Source organism: Bos indicus, chromosome 2, assembly GCF_029378745.1.
Source record: "Bos indicus isolate NIAB-ARS_2022 breed Sahiwal x Tharparkar chromosome 2, NIAB-ARS_B.indTharparkar_mat_pri_1.0, whole genome shotgun sequence".
NCBI lineage: Eukaryota > Metazoa > Chordata > Mammalia > Artiodactyla > Bovidae > Bos > Bos indicus.
Window position 1 is genome coordinate 60,256,028 of NC_091761.1, and position 26,159 is coordinate 60,282,186.

At 39.1% G+C, this 26,159-nt stretch overlaps 2 protein-coding genes across 2 annotated transcripts in view; one reads left to right on the forward strand and one right to left on the reverse strand.

Annotated features, from left to right (window-relative positions):
* Positions 1–26,159, reverse strand: part of THSD7B (thrombospondin type 1 domain containing 7B) — a 1,073,031-nt gene that overhangs the window by 794,704 nt on the left and 252,168 nt on the right. The window lies entirely within an intron of this gene.
* On the forward strand, positions 19,903–21,220 carry LOC109568156 (heterogeneous nuclear ribonucleoprotein A1-like). Its single transcript, XM_019973383.2, has one exon. The coding sequence runs from the start codon at positions 19,924–19,926 to the stop codon at positions 20,872–20,874; it is 951 nt and encodes a 316-aa protein (XP_019828942.2). The 5' UTR covers positions 19,903–19,923; the 3' UTR covers positions 20,875–21,220.

A 26,159-nucleotide genomic window follows, 5' to 3' on the forward strand; every position in this document is an offset into this window, starting at 1 on the left:
TTTGCAGGAGGCACTTAAGACAGCTGAAAAGACTGAAAAGATTCATATAGCACAGAAGTTTTCAGCTGCAGCTGACTTTGGTCCTCAAGGGTAATGTGACAATGTCCACAGACATTTTCAGTTCTTACAACTAGAGAGATGGAAACTAGTGGGTACAGGTCAGAGATATTGCTGAATATCTTAGAATGTACACTGCTGCTGCTGCTGCTAAGTCGCTTCAGTCGTGTCCGACTCTGTGCGACCCCATAGACAGCAGCCCACCAGGCTCTGCCGTCCCTGGGATTCTTCAGGCAAGAACACTGGAGTGGGTTGCCATTTCCTTCTCCAATGCATGAAAGTGAAAAGTGAAAGTAAAGTCGCTCAGTCGTGTCCGACTCTTAGCGACCGCATGGACTGCAGCCCACCAGGCTCCTCCATCCATGGGATTTTCCAGGCAAGAGTACTGGAGTGGGGTGCCATTGCCTTCTCCAGAATGTACACAACAGCCCTCAAAGCAAAGAATCACCTGCCCCATAATGTCAAGGGTGCCAAGGCTGAGAAATCTTGCTTGAAGAAGAGATTAAAAAGGATTTGAAATGGCTCACTGAAATTGCCTTCTTAGACTGTTCAGCCATGCTACCTTTGAAGCTGCCATCTTTATACCAACAGAGAGAAAGACAATGGAGAAAGGGGGCTGTTTAGAAAACAAACAGTATATAAATTTACCTCTAAGTTTAGAAGTAAAGCTTCCTTATAGAAGGCTTCCTATGCACACTGGCCAATTAAGGCCAGTAACACTGGCCATAAGTCTGATTCACTCTGTGCATATGTCTTATGAAAGCAATAAGATCTACCCCTAACCTCATTTCCTATTGTTGGTCTCAAGGGGAAGCTGGTCAGAGAATGTAACTAATTCAGCATCTCTATTAGGAAGATAAGTCAAAGCACAAGTTCTCCTAATTAAAGACTAATAGCATCACCTTGATGGTAATATTAATTATGCTAATGATAAAAAATTATGATGTTAATTACTTCCTGAGAAACCTTCCCTTGCCACTCTCTATAAAATAGGTCCCTCCATCACGCTCATCTCATCTTGGTATATTTTTTTCATAGCACTTACTCATTTTACAGCTATCAGAAATTATTAAAAGGTAGATAGGTAAGTCATAGGTAGGCAAGTAGAGAGATGATGAATGGAGGTTTAGGTTCTTATTGACTGCCTGACCCACTAGAATGCAAGCTTCATGAAGGAAGGCACTTTCATCTATTCCCTGCTATAGGTATTTCTGGATCTAGCACGTCCCCCAACTTGGCTTTGAAAAGGTGCTCAGTAAACATTTATTCAATGAATAAATGATGATTACTAACATTTATGGAGCTTCTCAGGTGGCACTAATGGTAAAGAATACACCTGCCAATGCCAGCAGATGCAAAAGAAGTGGGTTTGATCCCAGGGTCAGGAAGATCCCCTAGAGTAGGAAGTGGCAACCCACTCCAGTATTCTTGACTGGAAAATTCCAATGAAAGAGGAGCCTGGCAGGCTACAGTCCATGGGGTCGCAAAGAGTCAGACATGACTGAGCAACTGAGCACCCGCACTAACGTTTATATAGCCTCTGCCATTACCGAGCATTTTCCCCGGTGGCTAAGATGATAAAGAATCTGCCTGCACTGCAGGAGACCTGGGTTGGATCCCTGGGTTGGGAAAATCCCCTGGAGAAGGGAATGGGACCCCACTCCAGTATTCTTGCCTGGAGAATCCCATGGACAGAAGAGCCTGGCAGGGTACTGTCCATAGCGTCACAAAGAGTTGAACATGACTGAGTGACTAACACTTTCACTTCATTCTTCGTGTCTTTACTTTAAGAATAACATGCACTGGCACTGTGACCCTAACTCTGGTGAGTAAGAGAGATCTAAGGTTGCCCCTTTATACACCTTACAGGCGAGTAAGAGTGCAATCAATGGAAAAATTACGACCACCTGATACGTATTCCAATACAGAATATTGAGAGTAAGAGGGAATCATAGGGATCCATAACAGGGTCAAGGGAGGCAGATATTACTATTCTTTTAATTTTATCAGTGAGAAAACAGCAGGTCAGAGAGCTGAGCAGAATCATCCAAAGTTACACAGTTTAAAGGTGAAGATGAGATTCTTATAGCTATATATGGACACCTTAGATATTAAGATTCATACCGTGTTATTATTTGGAAGTACACACATAACTAAAGATGGAACTTTATCTTCACTCTGTCAATATCTAGTTTCTTCCACCTGTGTTGTCTGCGAGGGTGTCTATGCATGGCTCTGTATCTGACTGTTATGGATTCTACCACTTCTCAAGTCAAAATGAGCTAGAGTTGTCCACACAGTGGGATGACCCACCATCAGGAGTTTGCCAGCATTGCAAAGCCAAAAGTCCCAAAGCAGGAACATGGAGGGAATGGAAAGGGCAACAGGGAAAGTCATCCACATTCATTCAGAGTTAAATAACAGAATTGGGGTTGGGAAATCAGTCTGCCTTTCCATTCTGACACGACTGTGCTTAGTCACTCAATCATGTCCAACTTTTTGCAACCCCATGGACTACAGCCTGCCAGGGTTCTCTGTCCATGGGTTTCTCCAGGCAAGAATACTGGAGTGGGTTGCCATGTACTCCTCCAGGGGATCTTCCCAACCCAAGATCAAATTCAGGTCTCCTGCATTGCAGGCAGATCCTTTACTGTCTGAGCCACCAGGGAAGCCCACAAATACTGGAGTGGGTAGCCTACCCCTTCTCCAGGGCATCTTCCCAACCCAGGAATCAAACGGGGGTCTCTTGCAATGCAGGCAGACTTTTTTTTACCAGCTGAGCTACCAGGAAAGCCCTAGAATGTGACCAAATGATGCTTTCAGAGCCATTTAAGCCCAGAATAGACTACTAGGTTCACTCGTATTATTTTATGAAGCATCAATAACTGCCAGAAAATACTCACTTAATGTAAACTATGTGCCAGATATCAAGCTGTTGTTCATCTGGAGACATTTCTGATTGTCATGACTGGTGGGTGAGGCACTGCAACACCTAATCAATAGAGGTCAGATATGGTCCTAAAGAGTCTACAATGTATGAAACAGGCCCACAACAAAGAATTATCTGGATTAAAGCATCAAGAGTACCAAGCTTAAGAAACCTTGGTGTAGATCAGAAAGTTCAAAAGGAAGAAATTCTGCCCTCAAAGACTCTAGGCACACAAAGAATAACAACTCAACATGCTAAGCCCCATAATCAGATCAGATCAGATCAGTCGCTCAGTCGTGTCTGACTCTTTGCGACCCCATGAATCACAGCACGCCAGGCCTCCCTGTCCAGCCCCATAATAGACAATACTAAGATGCTTTAGAAGTAGTAGGGAAGCAGTACCTGTATCCAGACTCCTGAGAAAGTCAGAAGAGGAAATTGTGGTTCTCTACCTTAGCTCTCAGTCAAAATGATTCCTATGTTATAGGAATCTGGGTCTTAAATTCTAGTGCCAGATATTACATCAGAGACTTATAGAACTTACTCCCAGTGGTTTTTACCTCATTCTGGTTCTTTACTCTATGCAGGACAAAAAAAACCTGATGTGGCATTCTAGGTTCAGAGACTGTCAGAAGCATTTTTATGTCAACCATTTTCTTAATGGTTTCTTAACATCCCATGCTGATGTAGCAAATAACAGAAATTACACAATAGTTTATACATGAATGTAGAACAAAGGATTTAGTTCAAAAAGGAAAGAATGAAAGGAGCCACTTAAGGTCACTTACACCTCCAGTGGTTAAAAAGAGGTGCAATATATTAGCTATCACTGTCTCCTTCATTCCCAAAGAAAGGCAATGCTAAAGAATACTCAAACTACCACACAAATGCACTCATCTCACACACTAGTAAAATAATGCTCAAAATTCTCCAATCCAGGCTTTAGCAATACGTGAACCATGAACTTCCAGATGTTCAAGCTGGTTTTAGAAAAGGTAGAGGAACCAGAGATCAAATTGCCAAAATTCACTGGATCATTGAAAAAGCAAGAGTCCCAGAAAACATCTATTTCTGCTCTATTGACTATGCCAAAGCCTTTAATAGTGTGGATCACAATAAACTGTGGAAAATTCTGAAAGAGATGGGAATACCAGACCACCTGACCTGCCTTTTGAGAAACCTGTATTCAGGTCAGGAAGCAACAGTTAGAACTGGACATGGAACAACAGACTGGTTCCAAATAGGAAAAGGAGTACATCAAGGCTGTATATTGTCACCCTGCTTATTTAACTTATATGCAGAGTACATCATGAGGAATGCTGGGCTGGATGAAGCACAAGCTGGAATCAAGATTTCTGGGAGAAATATCAATAACCTCAGATATGCAGATGACACCACCCTTACGGTAGAAAGTGAAGAGGAACTAAAAAGCCTCTTGATGAAAGTGAAAGAGGAGAGTGAAAAAGTTGGCTTAAAGCTCAACATTCAGAAAACTAAGGTCATGGCATCTGGTCCCATCACTTCATGGCAAATAGATGGGGAAACAATGGAAACAGTGTCAGACTTTATATTTTGGGGCTCCAAAACCACTGCAGGTGGTGACTGCAGCCATGAAATTAAAAGACGCTTACTCCTTGGAAGGAGTTATGACCAACCTAGATAGCATATTAAAAAGCAGAGATATTACTTTGTCAACAAAGATCCATCTAGTCAAGGCTATGGTTTTCCCAGTGGTCATGTATGGATGTGAGAGTTGGACTATAAAGAAAGCTGAGTGCTGAAGAATTGATGATTTTGAACTGTGGTGTTGGAGAAGACTCTTGAGAGTCCCTTGGACTGCAAGGAGTTCCAACCAGTCCATCCTAAAGGAGATCAGTCCTGGGTGCTCATTGGAAGGACTGATGCTGAAGCTGAAACTCCAACACTTTGGCCACCTGATGCAAAGAACTGACTCATTTGAAAAGACCCTGATGCTGGGAAAGATTGGGGGTGGGAGGAGAAGGGGATGTCAGAGGATGAGATGGTTGGATGGCATCACAGACTCGATGGACATGGGTTTGGGTAAACTCCGGGAGTTGGTGATGGACAGGGAGGCCTGGTGTGCTGCCGTTCATGGGGTCGCAAAGAGTCAGACACGACTGAGTGACTGAACTGAACTAATCTCCTTTATAAGCCATGATCACTTTAATATGACTCAACTCATTTATTTAGACAAAGTTAAACTGAAGTCACTCAGTCATATCCAACTCTTTGCGACCCCATGGACTGTAGCCTGCCATGATCCTCCGTCTGTGGGATTTCCCAGGCAAGAGTACTAGAGTCAGTTGCCATTTCCTTCTCCAGGGGATCTTCCTGACCCAGGGATTGAACCCAGGTCTCCCACATTGCAGGGATGCTTTACCATCTGAGCCACCAGAGAAGCCCTATTTAGACAAAGTGCTCTGTCAATTGCGATGTCTATGTAAATAGAAATCTTACTATAAGGTAAGCTCTTATAGAAAAGTTGAGTTCTATCTTTTAACTTTGAACACACACACACACAGAGAAATCAACTACATCAACAAAAGAGCAGAAAAATTTAAACTTATGCTGAGAGACCCTACTTCACGTGGAGAACTAAAGAAATAAACCAAGTACTTTGGTTTCTCTTATAGGTTATAAATTCAGTTTTATTAATAGCTAACAGAGACAGACATTTGAAGATGCAGGGTACCCTAAAGATTTAATGATTTGTTTCATAGTTTCCCTTTAAAGTTGATTTCCATCTTGTATTTTATTTAACTCTTTTTGTACAAAATGGGACTTCTTAAAATCATTTGTTTCTACACGCTCAACTCATTGTTGAAAGAACATTTTCATTAAGATGTTATTCTATCCATTCCTTTATCATGACATGATTTAACAAATGCCCTGCAAAAGGTAGATGATCTGGAAAGGATTTTCCACTCTGAGTTGCAAATAGAGATTTTGGCCACAGGATATTTTCCTGATCCACTCCAATCTAGGATATACTCTTTTTCTGATAATACAATACTTATTCATGCCTTTGCTAATGGAATGGATTAGATAGGAAACCACTGAGGCTCATAGCCTTGACATCATATAAAATTTATCTGGATAGCAGAATCCTTCAAGTAATTACTGCTGAAACCAAGCCAACTAATATCAATTATGCTCAGAAAAGTAGTCCACACATCACTCCATATGTTATGATGGATATTTGTTTCATAGATAAAGAACTAGTGATACCATCAATTAATCTGGAATTAAAGTGATATTTATATGACTCGTAGTTAAATCAAAAGACTTCTAGTCTCATGAATTCACCATATACAGTTCTTTGTCCAACTTTTTCACTGGCGATATGATATGTATAGAAATATTACTGTAATGTTTCCCTTAATTTCTGCTTTTTTATGTCACCACAAAAATGGCACAAGAATTTCTTTTTGTAATTCTTATCTCCTATGTTGTACCTTTGCAACAATTAATGGTCTGAGTATAGAGTTCAAGGTCTGACTAAGCTACAGACTTAATTTTTCTTTCATTGACGCAAACTTTACAAGCGATCTTCTATCAGCTTGTACTTTTTTTGTGAGTTGCTTATGCTATGATATGGAAGCATATTAAATTAGGCACTTCTAATCTTTTTCCACAGAGTCCCTGCCTTCATTCCTCCATTAGATGGTCATCTGTCTTTACTGGATGTTAATGTGATTCAAATCCACAGGAAACTTTTAATTGTTAAAATGCTTCACAGTGTAATTTAAACATTCCTGTGATAATTAGTATACATTTTAGTCATCAAAGTTTTCTCAAACCTAATTTAAGCTGCCCACAAAGTGACTTCCCTTAAAGTGACAAATGTTTGACTTAACTCCAGTTTCATTCACTACTGCCCCTTTTTATAATATGAATATTTACCATCTTAGAACTGAGACAGCCTACACATTCACACCCAGGAATATCTGTCTGCATGCAAATGTTTACTATTCGTCACAGGCAATGATGTGATATAGAAAATTTTTTTAAGTTACCCCAATGGATTTAAATGTAGTGTCTTCAAAACTAAGAGAATACTAAGATTAATTTGGCCATCATCTACACAGTTAGGAAGAAAATGTTGTGCACAACATGGATTTGAGTGAAATTTACATTTTTATCATGGAAAACTTTCCTTTAAGTTATTTATATTCTAGCCTTTGACATCACAGATTCATAGAGGTCATGAATATAGTTTCAAAAATATTCCAATCTCTGATGAGAAGATTTCTCATTAGAAAAGACCCTGATGCTGGTAAAGGCTAAAAGCAGGAGGAGAAGGGGACAAAAGAAGATGAGATGGTTAGATGACATCACCAACTCAATGGACAGGAGTTTGAGCAAGCTCCGGGAGTTGGTGATAGATAGGGAAGCCAGGTATGCTGCAGTCCATGGGGTTCCAAAAAGTCAGACAAAACTGAGTGACTGAACTGAACTGATGTTGAGAAATATTTGAACTACAGAGTTATAGTTCTAAATGACCCAGAATTTGAAAAATGTAAAATAGCCAATAAATATGAAATGAGATACGTCACATTTAATTAATTAATATTAGTTACAGGGTTAACCTAAGTTGAGATAAATATTTAATTACTTAGTTATGTCCTGCTGATGTTAAGAGAGTTGGTTACATCTTCTTTTTCAGCATTAGTGGCAGAGGATGGATTAGAAGTACAGCACAGACTTGTCAAACAAGCCAGTAGGATGAAAATGGCAAGAGGCATTCTTTAACTTTCACTACACAAATTCCAGTCCGTGTCACAATCAAATGCACATGCTTCATACAAACAACCCAGATTTATTCCTTAAAACAGCTCAGATGGCACAATTTTTTTTTGAGACAGTTCTCATTGCCTTTGTATTTAGAGGTGTGAAAATGGTTTTCTATAATATTCAATGTTGTTATTAGCTCAGATCTTTCTTAACAATTTGAAAAAGATGTAAAGTCTATGATTTATTATAAATGTGTATACACATTCACATATACACACATAAAATTTCAAATGAGTTCTCTCTTCACTCCAGTAACACATAAAACTATGTAATCAATACTTTATTTGATTTAGTTTAATTTTCAGGCAGAGACAAAAAGAAATTCTTTTGAAGGTGAAACTTCAGTTAACAACATGAAACAACTGTGCTATTTGAGCTATATACAAAAGAATCTAGAAAAATAAGCTTTTTCTTTCTCTTTTGTGTATAATGAGAAGCCTTGATTGCAGGTTCATTTTTTTCTACACCAGAAACCATATTAATTGGCTAACTTGAAATTCATGTAACTTGGCAACTACAGACGTCACTAGGGCACAGAGAAGCCAACAATACGGGAATACACTCACTTCTGCTCAGATATCTCAATTTCTCCCTACAGTCATGCCAACACATGCAGCCTGGTCTCCAAATGTTCTAACATCTCACAGTTCAACTGATGTTAAAGGTCACAAGGAGACCACAGAGTCTTCAGGGATGGGCAGTTTCACTGATGGCCAAACAGAGCTAATGCCCTGGGGATACAAGATAGCAGATGATATTTTCTGCTTCCCATGGGGTTGCAAAGAATTGGACACAACTGAGCAAATAATACACATTTTCTGCTTCATACCCTACTTTCCTTGTCCTTGGGGAATTCAAACCTAAAACAACCAACATGCTTTGGCAGGTTTTAGAATCTTTCAACTCCATCAGCTGACTTCTTCATAAACATTTGTTGGCTCAGGAGGAAAACAATTGTTAAAATAAGTTGGCCGAGTACTAAAACCATATTTTCATTTAAAAATCCTGAAAACCTTCCAGTTCTCCTGGATTGTACCAAATAGTGCTTCAAAGAATTGGCACAAAAGTCTCATCTGGTATATAATATACACATTCCATAGGATTTTCTGAGCAGTGATGTATATTTATTTAGCTTATAAAATGTTTAGCTTATAAAAATATTTTACAAAAAAAGTCATAAAATGACTACATGAACGAGTAAATAGTACTTTTACATAATATCCAACTTCAAAAAAAGAACAATATAATGATTTAAATAAGATCTAAGGAAGTTGAAATACATTTTACAATAAAAATTCAGTGAATTCATGAATATATTTCAAATCAGTATAAAAACCTAACAAATGAAGACCTAACAGAAGCAGAAGATATTAAGAAGAGATGGCAAGAATACACAGAAGAACTGTACAAAAAGGATCTTCACGACCCAGATAATCACGATGGTGTGATAACTCACCTAGAGCCAGACATCCTGGAATGTGAAGTCAAGTGGGCCTTAGAAAGTATCACTACGAACAAAGCTAGTGGAGGTGATGGAATTCCAGTTGAGCTATTCCAAATCCTGAAAGATGATGCTGTGAAAGTGTTGCACTCAATATGCCAGCAAATTTGGAAAACTCAGCAGTGGCCACAGGACTGGAAAAGGTCAGTTTTCATTCCAATCCCAAAGAAAGGCAATGCCAAAGAATGCTCAAACTACTGCACAATTGCACTCATCTCACACGCTAGTAAAGTAATGATCAAAATTCTCCAAGCCAGGCTTCAGCAATATGTGAACCGTGAACTTCCTGAAGTTCAAGCTGGTTTTAGAAAAGGCAGAGGAACCAGAGATCAAATTGCCAACATCCGCTGGATCATGGAAAAAGCAAGAGAGTTCCAGAAAAACATCTATTTCTGCTTTATTGACTATGCCAAAGCCTTTGACTGTGTGGATCACAATAAACTGTGGAAAATTCTTCAAAAGATGGGAAAACCAGACCACCTGATCTGCCTCTTGAGAAATTTGTATGCAGGTCACGAAGCAACAGTTAGAACTGGACATGGAACAACAGACTGGTTCCAAATAGGAAAAGGAGTTCGTCAAGGCTGTATATTGTCACCATGTTTATTTAACTCATATGCAGAGTACATCATGAGAAACGCTGGATTGGAAGAAACACAAACTGGAATCAAGATTGCCGGGAGAAATATCAATAACTCAGACATGCAGATGATACCACCCTTATGGCAGAAAGTGAAGAGGAACTCAAAAGCCTCTTGATGAAAGTGAAAGTGGAGAGTGAAAAAGTTGGCTTAAAGCTCAACATTCAGAAAATGAAGATCATGGCTTCCAGTCCCACCACTTCATGGGAAATAGATGGGAAAACAGTGGAAATAGGGTCAGACTTTATTTTTCTGGGCTCCAAAATCACTGCAGATGGTGACTGCAGTCATGAAATTAAAAGACGCTTACTCCTTGGAAGGAAAGTTATGACCCACCTAGATAGCATATTCAAAAGCAGAGACATTACTTTGCCAACAAAGGTTCGTCTAGTCAAGGCTATGGTTTTTCCTGTGGTCATGTATGGATGTGAGAGCTGGACTGTGAAGAAGGCTGAGCGCTGAAGACTTGATGCTTTTGAACTGTGGTGTTGGAGAAGACTCTTGAGAGTCCCTTGGACTGCAAAGAGATCCAACCAGTCCATCCTAAAGGAGATCAGTCCTAGGTGTTCACTGGAAGGACTAATGTTGAAGCTGAAACTCCAATACTTTGGCCATCTGATGCGAAGAGCTGACTCATTTGAAAAGACCCTGATGCTGGGAAAGATTGAGGGAAGGAGGAGAAGGGGATGACAGAGGATGAGATGGTTGGATGGCATTACCTGCTCAATGGACATGGGTTTGGGTGGACTTTGGGAGTTGGTGATAGACAGGGAGGTCTGGCGTGCTGCAGTTCATGGGGTCGCAAAGAGTTGGACACGACTGAGCGACTGCACTGAACTGATATAATGTTTAATACCAAGAAGTAACAAGCATGGAGAAAAAAAATTCATGCTATAAAGCCAGACTAAACATCAAATTTGAATCTTCACTTTACCACCTACATTGCTTAACTACGGGCTTGTTGCTTGACTCTTGATGACCCTCTTCCCTTGTCCTCAAGATGGATGGAACTGATAACACACCCCACAGGATTAGCTGTGATGACTGATAAGCTGATAAATGCAAAGTAAGGTGTAACACAGAGTAGGTACATTAAGCAGGGGCTTACGAAGAGTCTTTCTATGTGAAGAAGATCATCCAGAGCAGGTACTTCAAAGAAATTAACTTGAAAGTCAGAGCCTTTCTAGTCCCACAAAGGAAAAGAAACTTTCATTTAACTGAGTTTTCATCCCAATAGCTGCCATGTTTTACCTTCTATTTCTTTTTGATACCAAATAGAAGATTTTTGCTCACTGACATCAAGAATTTGAGCACTCTTCTGTTTGTAGACCCTACTTTCTCTTTAACCCACTCTCTCATGTCTGTTCAAGGCAGGAAACACAGTAACTTGCTCCCTCCTTCTCTTCTAAGCAGTTAATTCTGCCTTTTCTCATTCTTGGAATGGCTTTCCCACTTCCTTAGCAAAACTTTCAACCTTTCTTTTTCAATGTTGTTTTAAAAGAGTAGGACTCCAAGACAGTCAAATTACATCTGAGTTTTATATGTTACGCGTTTATAAAAAGCAATGTCAGATTCATGTTGATATATGGCAAAACCAATACAATATTGTAAAGTTAAAAAATAAAATAAAATTAAAAAAAAAAAGCAATGTCTGGGAAGGGGCTTGGGGGAGAATGGATAAATATATATGAATGGCTGAATTGCCCTGCTGTCCACCTGAAACTATCACAACATTGTGAGTTGGGTGTTTGTTGTTGCTGTTCAATGGCTAAGTCATGTTCGACTCTTTGCGACCCCCATGGACTGCAGCATGCCAGGCTTCCCTGTCCTTTACTATTTCCCAGAGTTTGCTCAGACTCATGTCCTTAAGTCGGTATATATACTCCAATATAAAATTAAAAGTTCAAAAAAAGTTAAAAAATACAAAGTAATGTCTGGATGCTCCCATTACTTCAACACAGAAAAACAGTAGCTAGTTCAACGCTTACCATTAGGCAAATTACCATACCATTGTTAACTATTTTACAAACTAATAAAAAAATTTCCCATTAGGCAGATTACCATATTGGTGTTAACTGGCTTACAAACCAATAAATAGATTTCCCAGTGAAACATGTCAAGAATTTCAAAAGTTGATGAAGGAACTACTGTAGACTAGACAAAAGACTTGAGCTAGACATAGAGGCTTAATTTATTCAGATACCAAACAAAACTCAAGGACTTCTACATTTCCATAGTACCTGACCCTCTGCTGTCCACCTGCTTAAAAAAAGGAGCCATAAACTACATTTTATCTTCTAACTAAAATCTAGTTAATATATGAGAAATATAAGAAAAATATCTGAGCACAAAATATAAAGTTAGCATGAATTAGATAACTATAATTTTTAAAGTAATGGGAATAGGGGATTAAGGCAAAAAAATAGAGAGAAGAAAAAGGAAAATAAATGGGGACAATAATATCGAATAAAAATACAGAAATTAAGGCAGAAAACAAAACAAAACTGATAGAGTGATCTAGACAATATTTAGTGTCATTTACCAAAATTAAGTGAATACCTCTAGAGAATTCAATTTGTGTTCAAGATTATATACGATGATAGAAGACAAAAAGAAAAAGGTATAGTTCCCAATTTTTAAGAATTTATAAAATAACTGAGAAGGGAAAAGGTACATGCATGACTGGTCTGAGATAGAGCAGGTTCAAGGAAAGGGCATGGAATCTGCAGTCACTCAGGCCCTGTTCTGACACTAAATGCTCTCATGACCTGGGACCACCCAAGTGAGTCACTCTGGACCTCAGTTTTCTCATATGTAACATGAGGAGATCTGACTACACGAGCTCAAAGTTTATTCTATAACTCCAGTTCACGAGAGGGCATACTCCATAACTGAGACAAAAATTATTGAAAGAATAGAATTTAAAAACCAAAAACGTCACTTTATTGAGGGGTTACTTTGTGCCAGGTGTTGTTAACTATTTTACACATGCAAATTCTAAATCTTCATAATCGTGTTTTGAGGATACTCTATATCACCTGTATTAATGAGAAAACCAAGGCAAAAGAACCTTATAAGGGCAGTTACTCAATGTTTCACAGCTGGTAAGCTTGAAATCATACTCAAACTCACAGGTTGATTACAGAATTTATGCACTTAAGTATAGTTTCTAAATGTCTGTTCATACAGAAATTTGCTAATGGTTAAATAAACTACAAGGAACTAAAAGGAATGAGGGACATATGCCTCAGTGTGCATGGACCCAGTCTTCAGAATAGATTAAGTGGTAAAAACAGATAAATAGCAACACATGTATTTAGTTATTCTGTGGGAGATGGGGCAGAGTGAAATTTAAAAGAGGATAAGGGAGTGGATTATTGACAAAGTGTCAAAGAGAAAATTATAGGCAAAACAATGTACAAAACTCCAAAGCAAGAAATGAGAATCATATGAGAAAGACAAAACTCCTATCTGGTCAGCCGCCATGTGGACTCAGTCAGAAATAACAGTAATGAGAGGTGGGAAATAGGGGAGGGTCTTGGAGACCAGATGCTTGAGTGAAGACAAGGCAACCTCAGAAAATATATAGGTATAAAATAATGAAAACAGTATCTGAAAAATGAGAAAAATATTTTCTAGGGGCAAAAGAAAAATGTTTGAACAAAGGGAACAAAGAAATTTAGGTGCCATTAAAAGTCAGAAACCTGTATGTAGATCAAGAAGCAACGTTAGAACCAGACATGGAACAATGGACTGGTTCAAGATTGGGAAAGGAGTTTGTCAAGACTGTATATTGTCATCCTGCTTATTTAACTTATATGCAGAGTACATCATGTGAAATGTTGGGCTGCATGAAACACAAGCTAGAATCAAGATTGCTAGGAAACTATCAATAACCTCAGATATGCAGATGATACCACCCTTATGGCAGAAAGCAAAGAAGAACTAAAGAGCCTCTTGATGAAAGTGAAAGAGGAGAGTGAAAAAGCTGGCTTAAAACTCAACATTCAAAAAACTAAGATCATGGCATCCAGTCCCATCACTTCATGGCAAATAAATGGGGAAAAAATGAAAACAGTGACAGACTTTACTTTCCTGGGCTCCAAAATCACTGCAGATGGTGACTGCAGCCATGAAATTAAAACACTTGCTCCTTGGAAGAAAAGCTATGGCAAACCTAGACAGCGTATTAAAAAGCAGAGACATCACTTTGCTCACAAAGGTCTGTAAAGTCAAAGCTATGGTTTTTCAGTAGTCATGTACGGATGTTAAGAGTTGGACTACAAAGAAAGCTGAGCGCCGAAGAATTGATGCTGTGGACTTTGATGCTTTTGAACTGTGGTGTTGGAGAAGACTCTTGAGAGTCCCTTGGACTGCAAGATCAAACCAGTCAATCCTAAAGGAAATCAGTCCTGAATATTCATTGGAAAGATTGATGCTGAAGCTAAAGCTTCAATACTTTGGCCACCTGATGTAAAGAGCTGACTCACTGGAAAAGACCCTGATGCTGGGGAAGACTGAGGGCAGGAGGAGAAGGGGTGACAGAGGATGAGATGGTTGGATGGCATCACCAAGTCAATTGACATGAGTTTGAACAAGCTCCAGGAGATGGTGAAGGACAGGGAGGCCTGACATGCTGCAGTCCATCAGGTTGCAAAGAGTCAGACATGACTGAATGACTGAACAATAACAATAAAAAGTCAGAAAAGTAGAAAAATAGCTGTTGGGTTGATAAACAAGGGAAATGAATGAGTAGGTGTTTTAGCAAAAGCGGATTCAGGTTGGAAGTTAGATAAACGGTCAGAGATTGAGCATTATTTCTGAATTGCAGCCTTTAGTACTGCATCAAAATGGGCATTTCAGGGTCATTGAAGCAGCCAAAAGAGTCTGGCTTCTGCAAATATTTTAACTGCCAAATTTGAAGCATCTCCAAGCAGTACAAGTGTAGATGAGGAAGTGAAATTGTTGGAAAATTCTGATGAAACATATTTTCTTCCTCCTAAAGCTCAAAAACAATTCATTGGTCTAAAATTGGACTTCCAGAAATAGCAAATGCAATGCAATTCAAACAATAATTATAATCTGAGCTAACATTTATTGAACCCTTCCATGTACCAGGAATCAAGCTGTTTTAAAGGTACCATCTCATTCAGTACTTCCCGTGAAAGGAGAGAAAACGTTGTAGGTGGCCATAAACTATGATTCCAGCCTGCTTGCCCTATCCACATTTATATATGAAATTCAACACTCCTAGTAAGCAAGACAATTTTAAAAAGTCAGGTGTTTAGGGCAAATTCTACCCTTCATTAGTTGTCACCACACCAGGGAAGAACGGGTAGAGGTATCATTACCACCTCACACAGGAGAGGCCAAATGAATCCATGGCATTAAAAAGAACTCAAAGAAATGTCAAACGTGAAAAGGACTTCAGTGCATAAAAGTTAAATGAGGCAATCTAATAGAACACATGCTCTTAAAACCTTCAGCCTCCCATTTTTATTCTGTAATGTAAACATAATATTACTACCTGGAGGGTGGATGAGAAACAACTGAGGTCAGTTTAGTTCTCAGGAGGAGTGAAATAGAAGAACATCACTCATATTTATAATTAACCAGATTATTTCTGTAATAACTATGAGAGACACTCAAAATGCAATGGCTTGCTGAAGTTTCTTCTTATAACTAAAAATAAAAAAATAAAATAAGAACATCTGCAAAGGTATACCTGGTAGTTCTCTAATTAATGATCAAAAGTGCACTGACTTCACAATTTCACATTTTTATGTAAAGTCTTATTTGATTGTAATTAGCCCAGACTACAGAACATAATTAGGACTAATGATTCCTTAATGCAATCAGAATCCCAGAAGAACAATATCAACAGACTTTTATTGGTATTAGTGATGCAAACTTGTAAAATATAGAGCCAATTAATCTATAACAATGCTTCCAAAATAAAAAATAAAAATAAATTATGGGTGCATTACAAAACAGCTTCATGAATACACCAGGAACATAAAAACTGAGTTAATAGTCAAACCTCACAGGATCAGTCTTTCTTAAGTGCTAAAGATAGTCACAATTGTGAAGAATGTTAAAATATGCTACTCTTAATGAGATTAAGCATTTAAAGGCTTTCCAAGATACTGCAGGTTCTGTGGTGTCAACACAGCTCCCGAGAGTTATGAATTTCACAATTTCTAGATCATGTAACAAAATTCAATTATAGTGGCCATAAGTTTTGAAAAACTAAGTGTAGGGGAAAAAGTAAAGGGGAGGGGAACTTAGTAAACATTTTTGCTTTGCGACCCTCAGAGCATAACAAGCAAGTGTAATGTCTTGTCCATTACATCCTAAGTCTGTAAGATTCATTTTTCAGCCTCATGAAATGGTTATGAACCCCTCTGGAGAGGGAAAAAAATTTTTTTACAGATATATATATATCTGTATTGAGACATTCCTGTTGCAATTTCTGAAAAGTCAGTAAATAGAATTTGTCTTAACACAGTAGGACTCTCCAGTGAAATTTCTCCAATGGAATTTTGTAATCCACCCTTAAAAAGTGTGGACTATTTCACATAATTAGATTTGGAAATCCAACTGTTCTCCATCCATTTCCAAAAAGTACCAAAGTGAGCGTGTTAGCACAGGATGGATTCTCTTGACTGAGCCTTGAAGTAAAACTTGAAAAATACAAATTGGCATACAACTTTCACTGAACCAAAATGAAATCCCAGCTGGGCTTTAGTCAGACATTAAGGGGGAGGTGCAATATTTGAAATATGTAATCTAAACAGTATGCTCAAATTTCTTAAATATTTTGAGTTTCTTCTCACAATACTGCAGATTCATAGCAGCTTGCCGCTGAGACAGATGCCAAAATCATACGCTAGGAGGATAGGGGACAGACTTTTAGATTTGGGGAATTAACTAATCCCTTACCTGCTGTCATTTGTCAGTATTTCTAGGGAGAGTTCAGCCAAGTTCACATAGATATGCCAAAGGGATAAATCAAAACCACCACCATGATTGAACAGGTAACAAAATCTCTGACTTCATCTATCATCTTCCACACTTTCAGGCAGAACATTCCTAGTTCCTAGTTCTGTTTCTTTTTTTTTTTTAGTCAACACACAAATTTATCATGCTCAATCTTTTATTAAACATGATTTAGTAGAGCTGATTAAAAGCATTCACCAGGAATGTCTAAAAGAATTTTTCTTTATTTGGGATAGTCGCACAGCTTTCGTTTTAGTTATCAAGATTCAGGTAATCTCCTTTGTGCCCAGAAGTGTAGGCTGAGATCATAGGGCTTGGGTGCTGTCTTTATGGGGCTTATCATCTTTCCTGAGGAAGCAGCAATACTCATAATACTATTGATAACTCCTGAGGCAAAATGAGTCCATAAATAGGGAAGGCAAAAAAATAGATACTGAAAAGAAGGAATGAGATGTGTGGCTAGGACTCCAACAAGAAGGAGAGTCTTGAACAGAATCTTCCCCCATACTTGCACTTTGGACAAAAGGAAAGGAAGCACACATATGCATGTGTGATGAGGATTACTTCAAGGAACATAAAATAGATGATGACAAAAAGGAATGCCGTAATTTTTTCTTTACCCACTAAGTGTGTTTTTAAGCTTCTCCAAGCTGTCACTTAGGTTTTTGCTTCTTGCAACAGCTTTAGACTCAGAACTTAAGAACTTGAGACCCGACCTTCCCACTCTCCTGAAAGGAACCACAAAGTGCCCTAAGCAGTAAATGAAAGCAAGCCTGTACATGAATGCCAGGAGGACCATTTGCTACTCTAGCCAGAAAAGATTCCCTCTCAAAAACCACTACTCCACATAACTTGATCCTATAAAGCTTTATGTTTAAAGTCAAATTTCTCACTACAACTTACAAAATCTTCCAGCCTCTGCCATTAGTAGTGCTTCTCCCATTTATCTACAGACAGGATGCAGAGAAGAGAGTCTTAGACGTCCCCATGGGAGTTAGGGTGTGGAATTTATACATGTCATGATCAGATGTACAGAAAAACATATTCATACTTCATCAAAAGCAAGGAGAAAAGAATGTTAAATTTTCTAATCGAGGTGTCTTCAGCTTTTCTTCCCTCTGTCTTGTTTTATATTCTTTTATGAGATGATCAATCAGGGATGGACACAGAGAAAATAGAAAAGAGGCTCGGGAGAAAACAGAGTCTATTATACTGAGAGAGCCCAGAGAGCCAGTTACATCAGTCCATGATGGGATGACCTGTGGGGAACGGCCAGGGCGTGGGCTCAGCCAAGCAGGTGGGAATCAGAGAATGAGGAACTAGGGGCAAGTGGCTTGATCGGGAGAAGTGAAGGGGGGGTCCACACCAACATGAATGAATGTCACTAGGTCACTCAGAGGAAGGTCGGAAGGAGAATCTGTGGCAGGGGGCACCTTGTCACCTGGTCTGGATGCTCACAGTCTGTTTATGAGAATGGTGAGGCATCAGGGAATGGCAGATTTAAGGGTGAACACACAAGTTCTTTCCATTGCTTTCTGTTTATAAGATTATTTTAGGAGGTAAATTCTGTCTTTTATGGATAAATTATAGGGTTTAGGGGTTTCTAATGCAATCTCTTCCCAAAATGGCACCTTAAGGGGAGTAGGAAGCTAGGTGATGCCATGGGGATTAAATGGGGTCCCTGGTTTTTGCATGGGTCTTCAGTCAGTGTCTTCAGCTAGGCTACCCATTCCTGAGTACTTGTGAAGCTGTCTGCTAAGATGTGACTGCTGAATCCCCAGCTTTTTTTTTTCTTAGTCCACTCCAGGACACTTCCCCACAGACCATGGACAGAGGAGCCTGATGGGCTACAGTCCATTCGGTCGCAAAAGAGTCGAACACGACTGAAGCGACTTAGCATGCACACATGTCTCTGTGACTAAACACATTTATTTTGCTGTGACTAAAGGGGGAAAATTAGGACATAGTGACTGATCACTTGTTTCTGCTACTTTTTTCTACTTTTCTTCACTCTTCTACTCTCAGAGATTCAAGGCTTCACCACCTCCTCTGCCACCTTCTGGTGGTGTCTATGCACCTGCTTCCCACTTTCCAAGGGGCTGGCGCAGAAAATCAATGGAGAGAGGCAATTAAAAAAAAAAAAAAAACTACATTGGTTATATGTATAATATATATGAAACAAATCACCAGTTCAGGTTCGATGCATGATTCAGGATGCTTGGGGCTGGTGCACTGGGACGACCCAGAGGAATGGTAAGGAGAGGGAGGTGGGAGGGGAGTTCAGGATGGGGAACACGTTTATACCCGTGGCGGATTCATGTTGATGTATGGCAAAACCAATACAATATTGTAAAGTAATTAGCCTCTAATTAAAATAAATAAATTTATAATAAAAATAAAAAAATATTATCTCCACTGAGTTGAGGCTATAACATGTACTCAAAAAAAAAGGCCATGACTTGTAAAAGATATTTTATACTTTAAGCCTCAATTAAACAAATCACTCAATCATATGGATTTTGTCTTCTATTTGTACCCTAATTTTACAAGAATAAAGGAAATGTCAATAAAACAATTTTGTAAGTGGGATTTTAACTAAAAAAGGAAGAGGAGAAACATAGGATAAGGAGGAGATAAAGAAGGGAGGGAGAAAAGAGAAGCACATTCCCACACGAGAAATGTTCTCAGCTTGCTACAGATTCAGCACAGTTTATTCTACTCCTCAATTTTAAATAATCCTTGATGCTTATTATGACTAATTTTGTAGTACTGAAAGAAGATTCTGAAATCTAGAGTTATAATTGCATAACTAGACTGTTTTTCTCAGGACAATGAACCATTATAGATGTTCAAAAATAAGTAAGAAAAAATAATTGCCATTACTACTTAGAAAATGCATTCAACAAAGATAACCCGCTTTTTCTGCCCATGGACGCCGCCGAGAAAGCATCGTTGAAGTCTTCCCCGCCTCCACTGCCGTCATGTCTAAATCAGAGTCTCCCAAAGAGCCCGAACAGCTGTGGAAGCTCTTCATCGGAGGATTGAGCTTTGAAACAACCGATGAGAGTCTGAGGAGCCATTTTGAGCAATGGGGAACGCTCACAGACTGTGTGGTAATGAGGGATCCAAACACCAAGCGCTCCAGAGGCTTCGGGTTTGTCACATACGCCACGGTGGAGGAGGTGGATGCGGCCATGAATGCAAGGCCACACAAGGTGGACGGAAGAGCTGTGGAACCAAAGAGGGCCGTCTCAAGAGAAGATTCTCAAAGACCTGGTGCCCACTTAACTGTGAAAAAGATTTTTGTTGGTGGCATTAAAGAAGACACTGAAGAACATCACCTGAGAGATTATTTTGAACAGTACGGGAAAATTGAAGTAATTGAAATCATGACTGACCGAGGCAGTGGCAAAAAGAGAGGCTTTGCTTTTGTAACCTTTGATGACCATGACTCCGTAGACAAGATTGTCATTCAGAAATACCACACTGTGAATGGCCACAACTGTCAAGTGAGAAAAGCCCTGTCTAAGCAAGAGATGGCTAGTGCTTCATCCAGCCAGAGAGGTCGAAGTGGTTCTGGAAGCTTTGGTGGCGGTCGTGGAGGTGGTTTTGGTGGGAATGACAACTTTGGTCATAGAGGAAACTTCAGTGGTCGAGGTGGCTTTGGTGGCAGCTGTGGTGGTGGCAGATACGGTGGCAGTGGGGATGGATATAATGGATTTGGTAATGATGGAGGTGGCGGAAGCTACAATGATTTTGGCAATTACAACAATCAATCTTCAAATTTTGGACCCATGAAAGGAGGAAACTTTGGAGGCAGAAATTCTGGCCCCTATGGTGGTGGAGGCCAATACTTTGCCAAACCACGAAACCAAGGTGGCTATGGTGGCTCCAGCAGCAGCAGTAGCTATGGCAGTGGCAGAAGGTTTTAATTACTGCCAGGAAACAAAGCTTAGCAGGAGAGGAGAGCCAGAGAAGTGACAGGGAAGCTACAGCTTACAACAGATTTGTGAACTCAGCCAAGCACAGTGGTGGCAGGGCCTAGCTGCTACAAAGAAGACATGTTTTAGACAATACTCATGTGTATGGGCAAAAAACTCAAGGACTGTACTTGTGACTAATTGTATAACAGGTTATTTTAGTTTCTGTTCTGTGGAAAGTGTAAAGCATTCCAACAAAGGGTTTTAATGTAGATTTTTTTTTTGCACCCATGCTGTTGATTGCTAAATGTAATAGTCTGATCATGACGCTGAATAAATGTCTTTTTTTTTTTTTTAATGTGCTATGTAAAGTTAGTCTACTCTGAAGCCATTTTGGTAAACTACCCCAACAGTGTGAAATTAGAATTCCTTCAGTGTGATGCCAGGTTCCATTTGAAATTTATTTACAACCTGCTTGGTGGAGAAGCTGTTGTCTTCAGAACCTTGGTGTAGTTGAACTGACAGTTACTGTGTTGTAACCTGGAGTTCACCATTAAAAGGGTCACCCATGCAAAAAAAAAAAAAACAAAGATAACCCTCTCCCTTATATCACTTCAGTGCATAAAAATGTAATCATGAATGTTTCCAATTCAGGCCAACATCAGAGAGAACTACAATATTTTATTAGTAAAGTTAAAGGACAGCTCTCTCACAATCATTTATTTACACTTTTATATATGTGTTAGATGTATTTGTTTTGGCATGTAACACACTATTTTCAAAGGAGCCAATGAGTACCGATTAATGATGAAATTATGTTATTAAAAGAACCAATCTGCATTTTAGGTATGTTTCTAAATCATGTGTTAAAAACACAGTCTGACTCATTTGTTAGTAATTAAAACAGTTGCAATGTCTTTTCCAATTACCTACTGAATTGTGAAGTAACTTCTTCCTTTCTGCTAACCTTGTGTGCAGACAGATTAGGGAAAATAGAAATTAATGCTCCAGCAGCATCTCGGCAGAGTTGTCAACACATACAGGATTCATGCATTAAAAAATTAGTGTAACTTAAAATAACACCCTCACATTTTAAAATTATATGTTGCTGTTCAAAGATGCAAAATATTACATGAGATGAAGAAAATATAAAGCAAATTCCTTAAAACCTTTAGGAGAAAAATCAGTTGCTAGATCTAAAGATGAGGGCTGAAAAAAATATTCTAACATGGGACACACTGCTATTGATTCTGATTACAGTGATGATATGTACTCTATTCTCCTTCCACTCAGCTATAAATAAGATCTAGCATTAAAAATGAATAGCCCTGAAAATCGACTCAATATAGCACGTAGAATTCTGCCTTCAACAAGTTTTTTTCCCCTTGATTTCCTCATTAAAATGAAAAGGACAAAAGCAGATAACAACCACCTTTCTTTCTTAGTGAGATGCATGAGATTTGGGGTCCTTAGAAGATGATGAAGTCAGTAGAAGGTGCCAATCATGTCCTCTTCCCAATGAAAAGGATGAAGTCAGGAGAAAATGATGGCTTCCATATTGATTCACATCACATTTCCCTTAAGAAATGCCCTCCTCAGATGAGGTCAGTCCATTTAAGGAAACAGAAACATACTCAGACTAGTATGAATTAAAAATAGGTATTTAGTGGAAAAATTAGGAAAACCAAACTGAAATATGGGAAGAAAGAAGAGCTTGAGCTCAGAGAAGCAAGAGATGAGGAAGCACTGTTACTTGCTCCATCTCTCAGTGATGCTGGTCCCTGCATCTCTCTGGGATTTTGACTTTACTACTCACAATCTGTTCATCTCCCCTTCTCCACCTCCACATCCAACCCAACTTTTGCTGGTGACACATCCCGTTCAATGGCCTTTGGCAAACATCCATGTCCCACCTTCAGATCACAGTCTCCACCAGAGTTTGCTCTGAGGCAGCCATTTTCAGCCATCAAGTTCTGGGTTAAGGAGAATGACCCTGCCCCTCTACTCCAGGGGCAAGTATTGAAATGCTTCAGATGTCTCTTGACAGCTTAACACACTGCTCTGAAAATCGAGCTAAACTGTTGGAAAGACTCCGCCAGACAAATGGGTCATGGGGAGTAATGCAGTCAGGTTAGATCAGGCACCATGAAAGATACAAGCTCTACTGAAAGTCCCCAGTTGAACAGCATTTGTCAACCTACATTCCAGACCAGAATACCATACACAAATACAAATTAATGCCTAGTGTCCTACTTTCTGGAAAATGTAAACAATTCCTACTGCTTAGAAAACCATATATACAGGGCTGCATACATACTTTAAGGAGTATGATCTGTATGTGAGCCTTGGTACTTATATGCATTATTTCTAAAATCTTGAGCAAGTTATTTAAACTCTAGGTCTTTGTGTCCATGGACAAATAGAGGGGAATACTTTCCCTTTCCTACAACTGTCTCTTAACACCATACCAGATTATTATTGGAACAAAGTGACATAACAAAGGCAAAGTACCTCTCTCAGGACTCAGTACTCAGAAACTTTCAATATATGCTACTTCTCTTCTCAAACTATGATCTGAAGTCCTTACAAACCTCTCATGCTTTCTCCTCTATTACAAAATGATCAGGGTAAACCTCTTGTGCCAGATCCATCCAGCTTGGGATTTCCCTCCAAATCTGTGTGCACACCAAGAAATCCCTCTTGCAAAAATCTTTTCTGATAAAGTTAAGGTTTCTGTGATGTGGTGATGGTGGTTTAGTCACTAAGTCATGCCTGACTCCTGTGACCCCGTGGACTGTAGCCTACTAGGCTCTTTTGTCCATGGCATTCTCCAAGCAAGAATACTGGAGTGGGTTACCATTTCCTTCTCCATTCAGTGATGTAGCAACAGTAGAATTAGCCTTGAGTGGGAACATGTTTGAAAGGGCAGGTATACATCCTCCCTACCCATCTCTTCAGAAAATATACTTATTTCATTGCTTTCAATATGTATGTATACATTTATACACATAAATATATATGTATTTATCTCAGAGAATCAAGAGAAGAAGAAACACTGTTACTCTCTCCATTTCTCAGTGATGCTGGTCTCTGCTTCTCTGGGATTTTGGCTTTACTACTCACTATATATATATATATATATATATATATATATATATATATATTCCTCATGAACCAAAGGCTATTCTATCTTTTATGAACACACGCACACAAACACACAACTCTTCCAATTCAGCAATGGAAGTCATCTGGTAGATGTCATTGTGTCAGAGAACTCCAGCTAAATTTTGTCTGTATGCTGAATCTTCATAGAAAATATATTTTATTTGGGCTCCATAGTGTTTCTTAAATGTTTATGAATTACCTACTCATTTGAAATTTTCAACAATGTCACATGAGCATCCATATACCTACTATGGAAAGTCCTAAATCAAACTCCTTACAATTATACACTGAAAGCAACAGATTCAAGGGATCAGATTTGATAGTCAGAGTGCCCGAAGAATGATGGATGGAGGTTTGTGATTGTACAGGAAACAGTGATCAAAACTATCCCCAAGAAAAAGAAATGGAAAAAGGCAAAATGGTTCTCTGAAGAGGCCTTACAAATAGCTGAGAAAAGAAGGGAAGCTAAAAGCAAAGGAAAAAAGGAAAGAGTTACTTAACTGAATGCAGAGTTCTAAGGAATAGCAAGGAGAGATAAGAAAGCCTGCCTAAATGAACAATACAAAGAAATAGAGGAAAACAATAGAATAGGAAAGACTAGACATCGCTGCCAGAGAAGGCAATGGCAACCCACTCCAGTACTCTTGCCTGAAAAATCCCATGGATGGAGGAGCCTGGTAGGCTGCAGTCCATGGGGTCGCGAAGAGTTGGACATGACTGAACGACTTCACTTTCACTTTTCACTTTCATGCATTGGAGAAAGAAATGGCAACCCACTCCAGTGTTCTTGCCTGGAGAATCCCAGGGACAGAGGAGCCTGGTGGGCTGCCATCTATGGGGTCTCACAGAGTTGGACACGACTGAAGCAACTTAGCAGCAGCAGCAGCAGACATCACCTCAAGAAAATTATAGAGAGTAAGGGAACATTCATGCAAATGGTCATACCATTTGGACCTAACAGAAGCAGAAGATATTAAGAAGAGGTGGCAAGAATACACCGAAGAACTATACAAAAAAGATCTTAATGACCCAGATAGCCATGATGGTGTGATCACTTGCCGGACATCCTGGAGTGTGGAGTCAAACGGGCCTCAGGAAGCATCACTACAACAAAGCTAGTGGAGGTGACAGAATCCCAGCTGAGCTATTCAAATCCTAACAGATGATGTTGCAAAAGTGCTTTACTCAATATGCCAACAAATTTGGAAAACTTAGCAGTGCCTGTAGAACTGGAAAAGGTCAGTTTTCATTTCAACACCAAAGAAAGACAATGCCAGAGAATGTTCAAACTATCGCACAATTGCACTCATCTCACAGGCTAGCAAAGTAATGCTCAAAATTCTCCAAGCCAGGCTTCAAGAATACATGAACTGTGACCTCCACACGTTCAATCTGTATTTAGAATCTATTATAGAGTGTGAAGTAAGTCAGAAAGAGAAAGATAAATATCATATTCTAATGCATATATACGGAACCTAGAAAAATGGTACTGAAGAATTTACTTACAGGGCAGCAATGGAGAAACAGACATAGAGAATAGACTTATGGACATGGGGAGAGGGGAGGAGAGGGTGAGATGTGTGGAAACTTACACTACCATATGTAAAATAGATAGCCAATGGGAATCTGCTGTATGACCAAGGAAACTCAAACAGGGGCTCTGTCTCAACCTAGAGGGGTGGGGTGGGGAGGGAGATGGGAGGGAAGTTCAAAAGGGAGGGAATATATGTATACCTACGGCTGATTCATATTGAGGTTTGACAGAAAACAACAAAATTCTGTAAAGCAATTATCCTTCAATAAAAAATAAAGAAAATTAAAAAAAAAAAAACCTTAAAGATTGCCATGAGAAATATCAATAACATCAGATATGCAGCTGACACCACCCTTATGGCAAAAACTGAAGAGTAACTGAAGCACCTGTTGAAGAAGGTGAAAAAGGAGAGTGAAAAAGCTGGCTTAAAACTCAACATTCAAAAAATGAAGATCATGGCATCTGGTCCCATGACTTCATGGCAAATAGATGGAGAAACAATGGAAACAGTGAAAGACTATTTTATCTGGCTTCAAAATCACTGAGGACAGTGACCGCAGCCATAAAATTTAAAGATGTTTGGTCCATATAGAAGAAA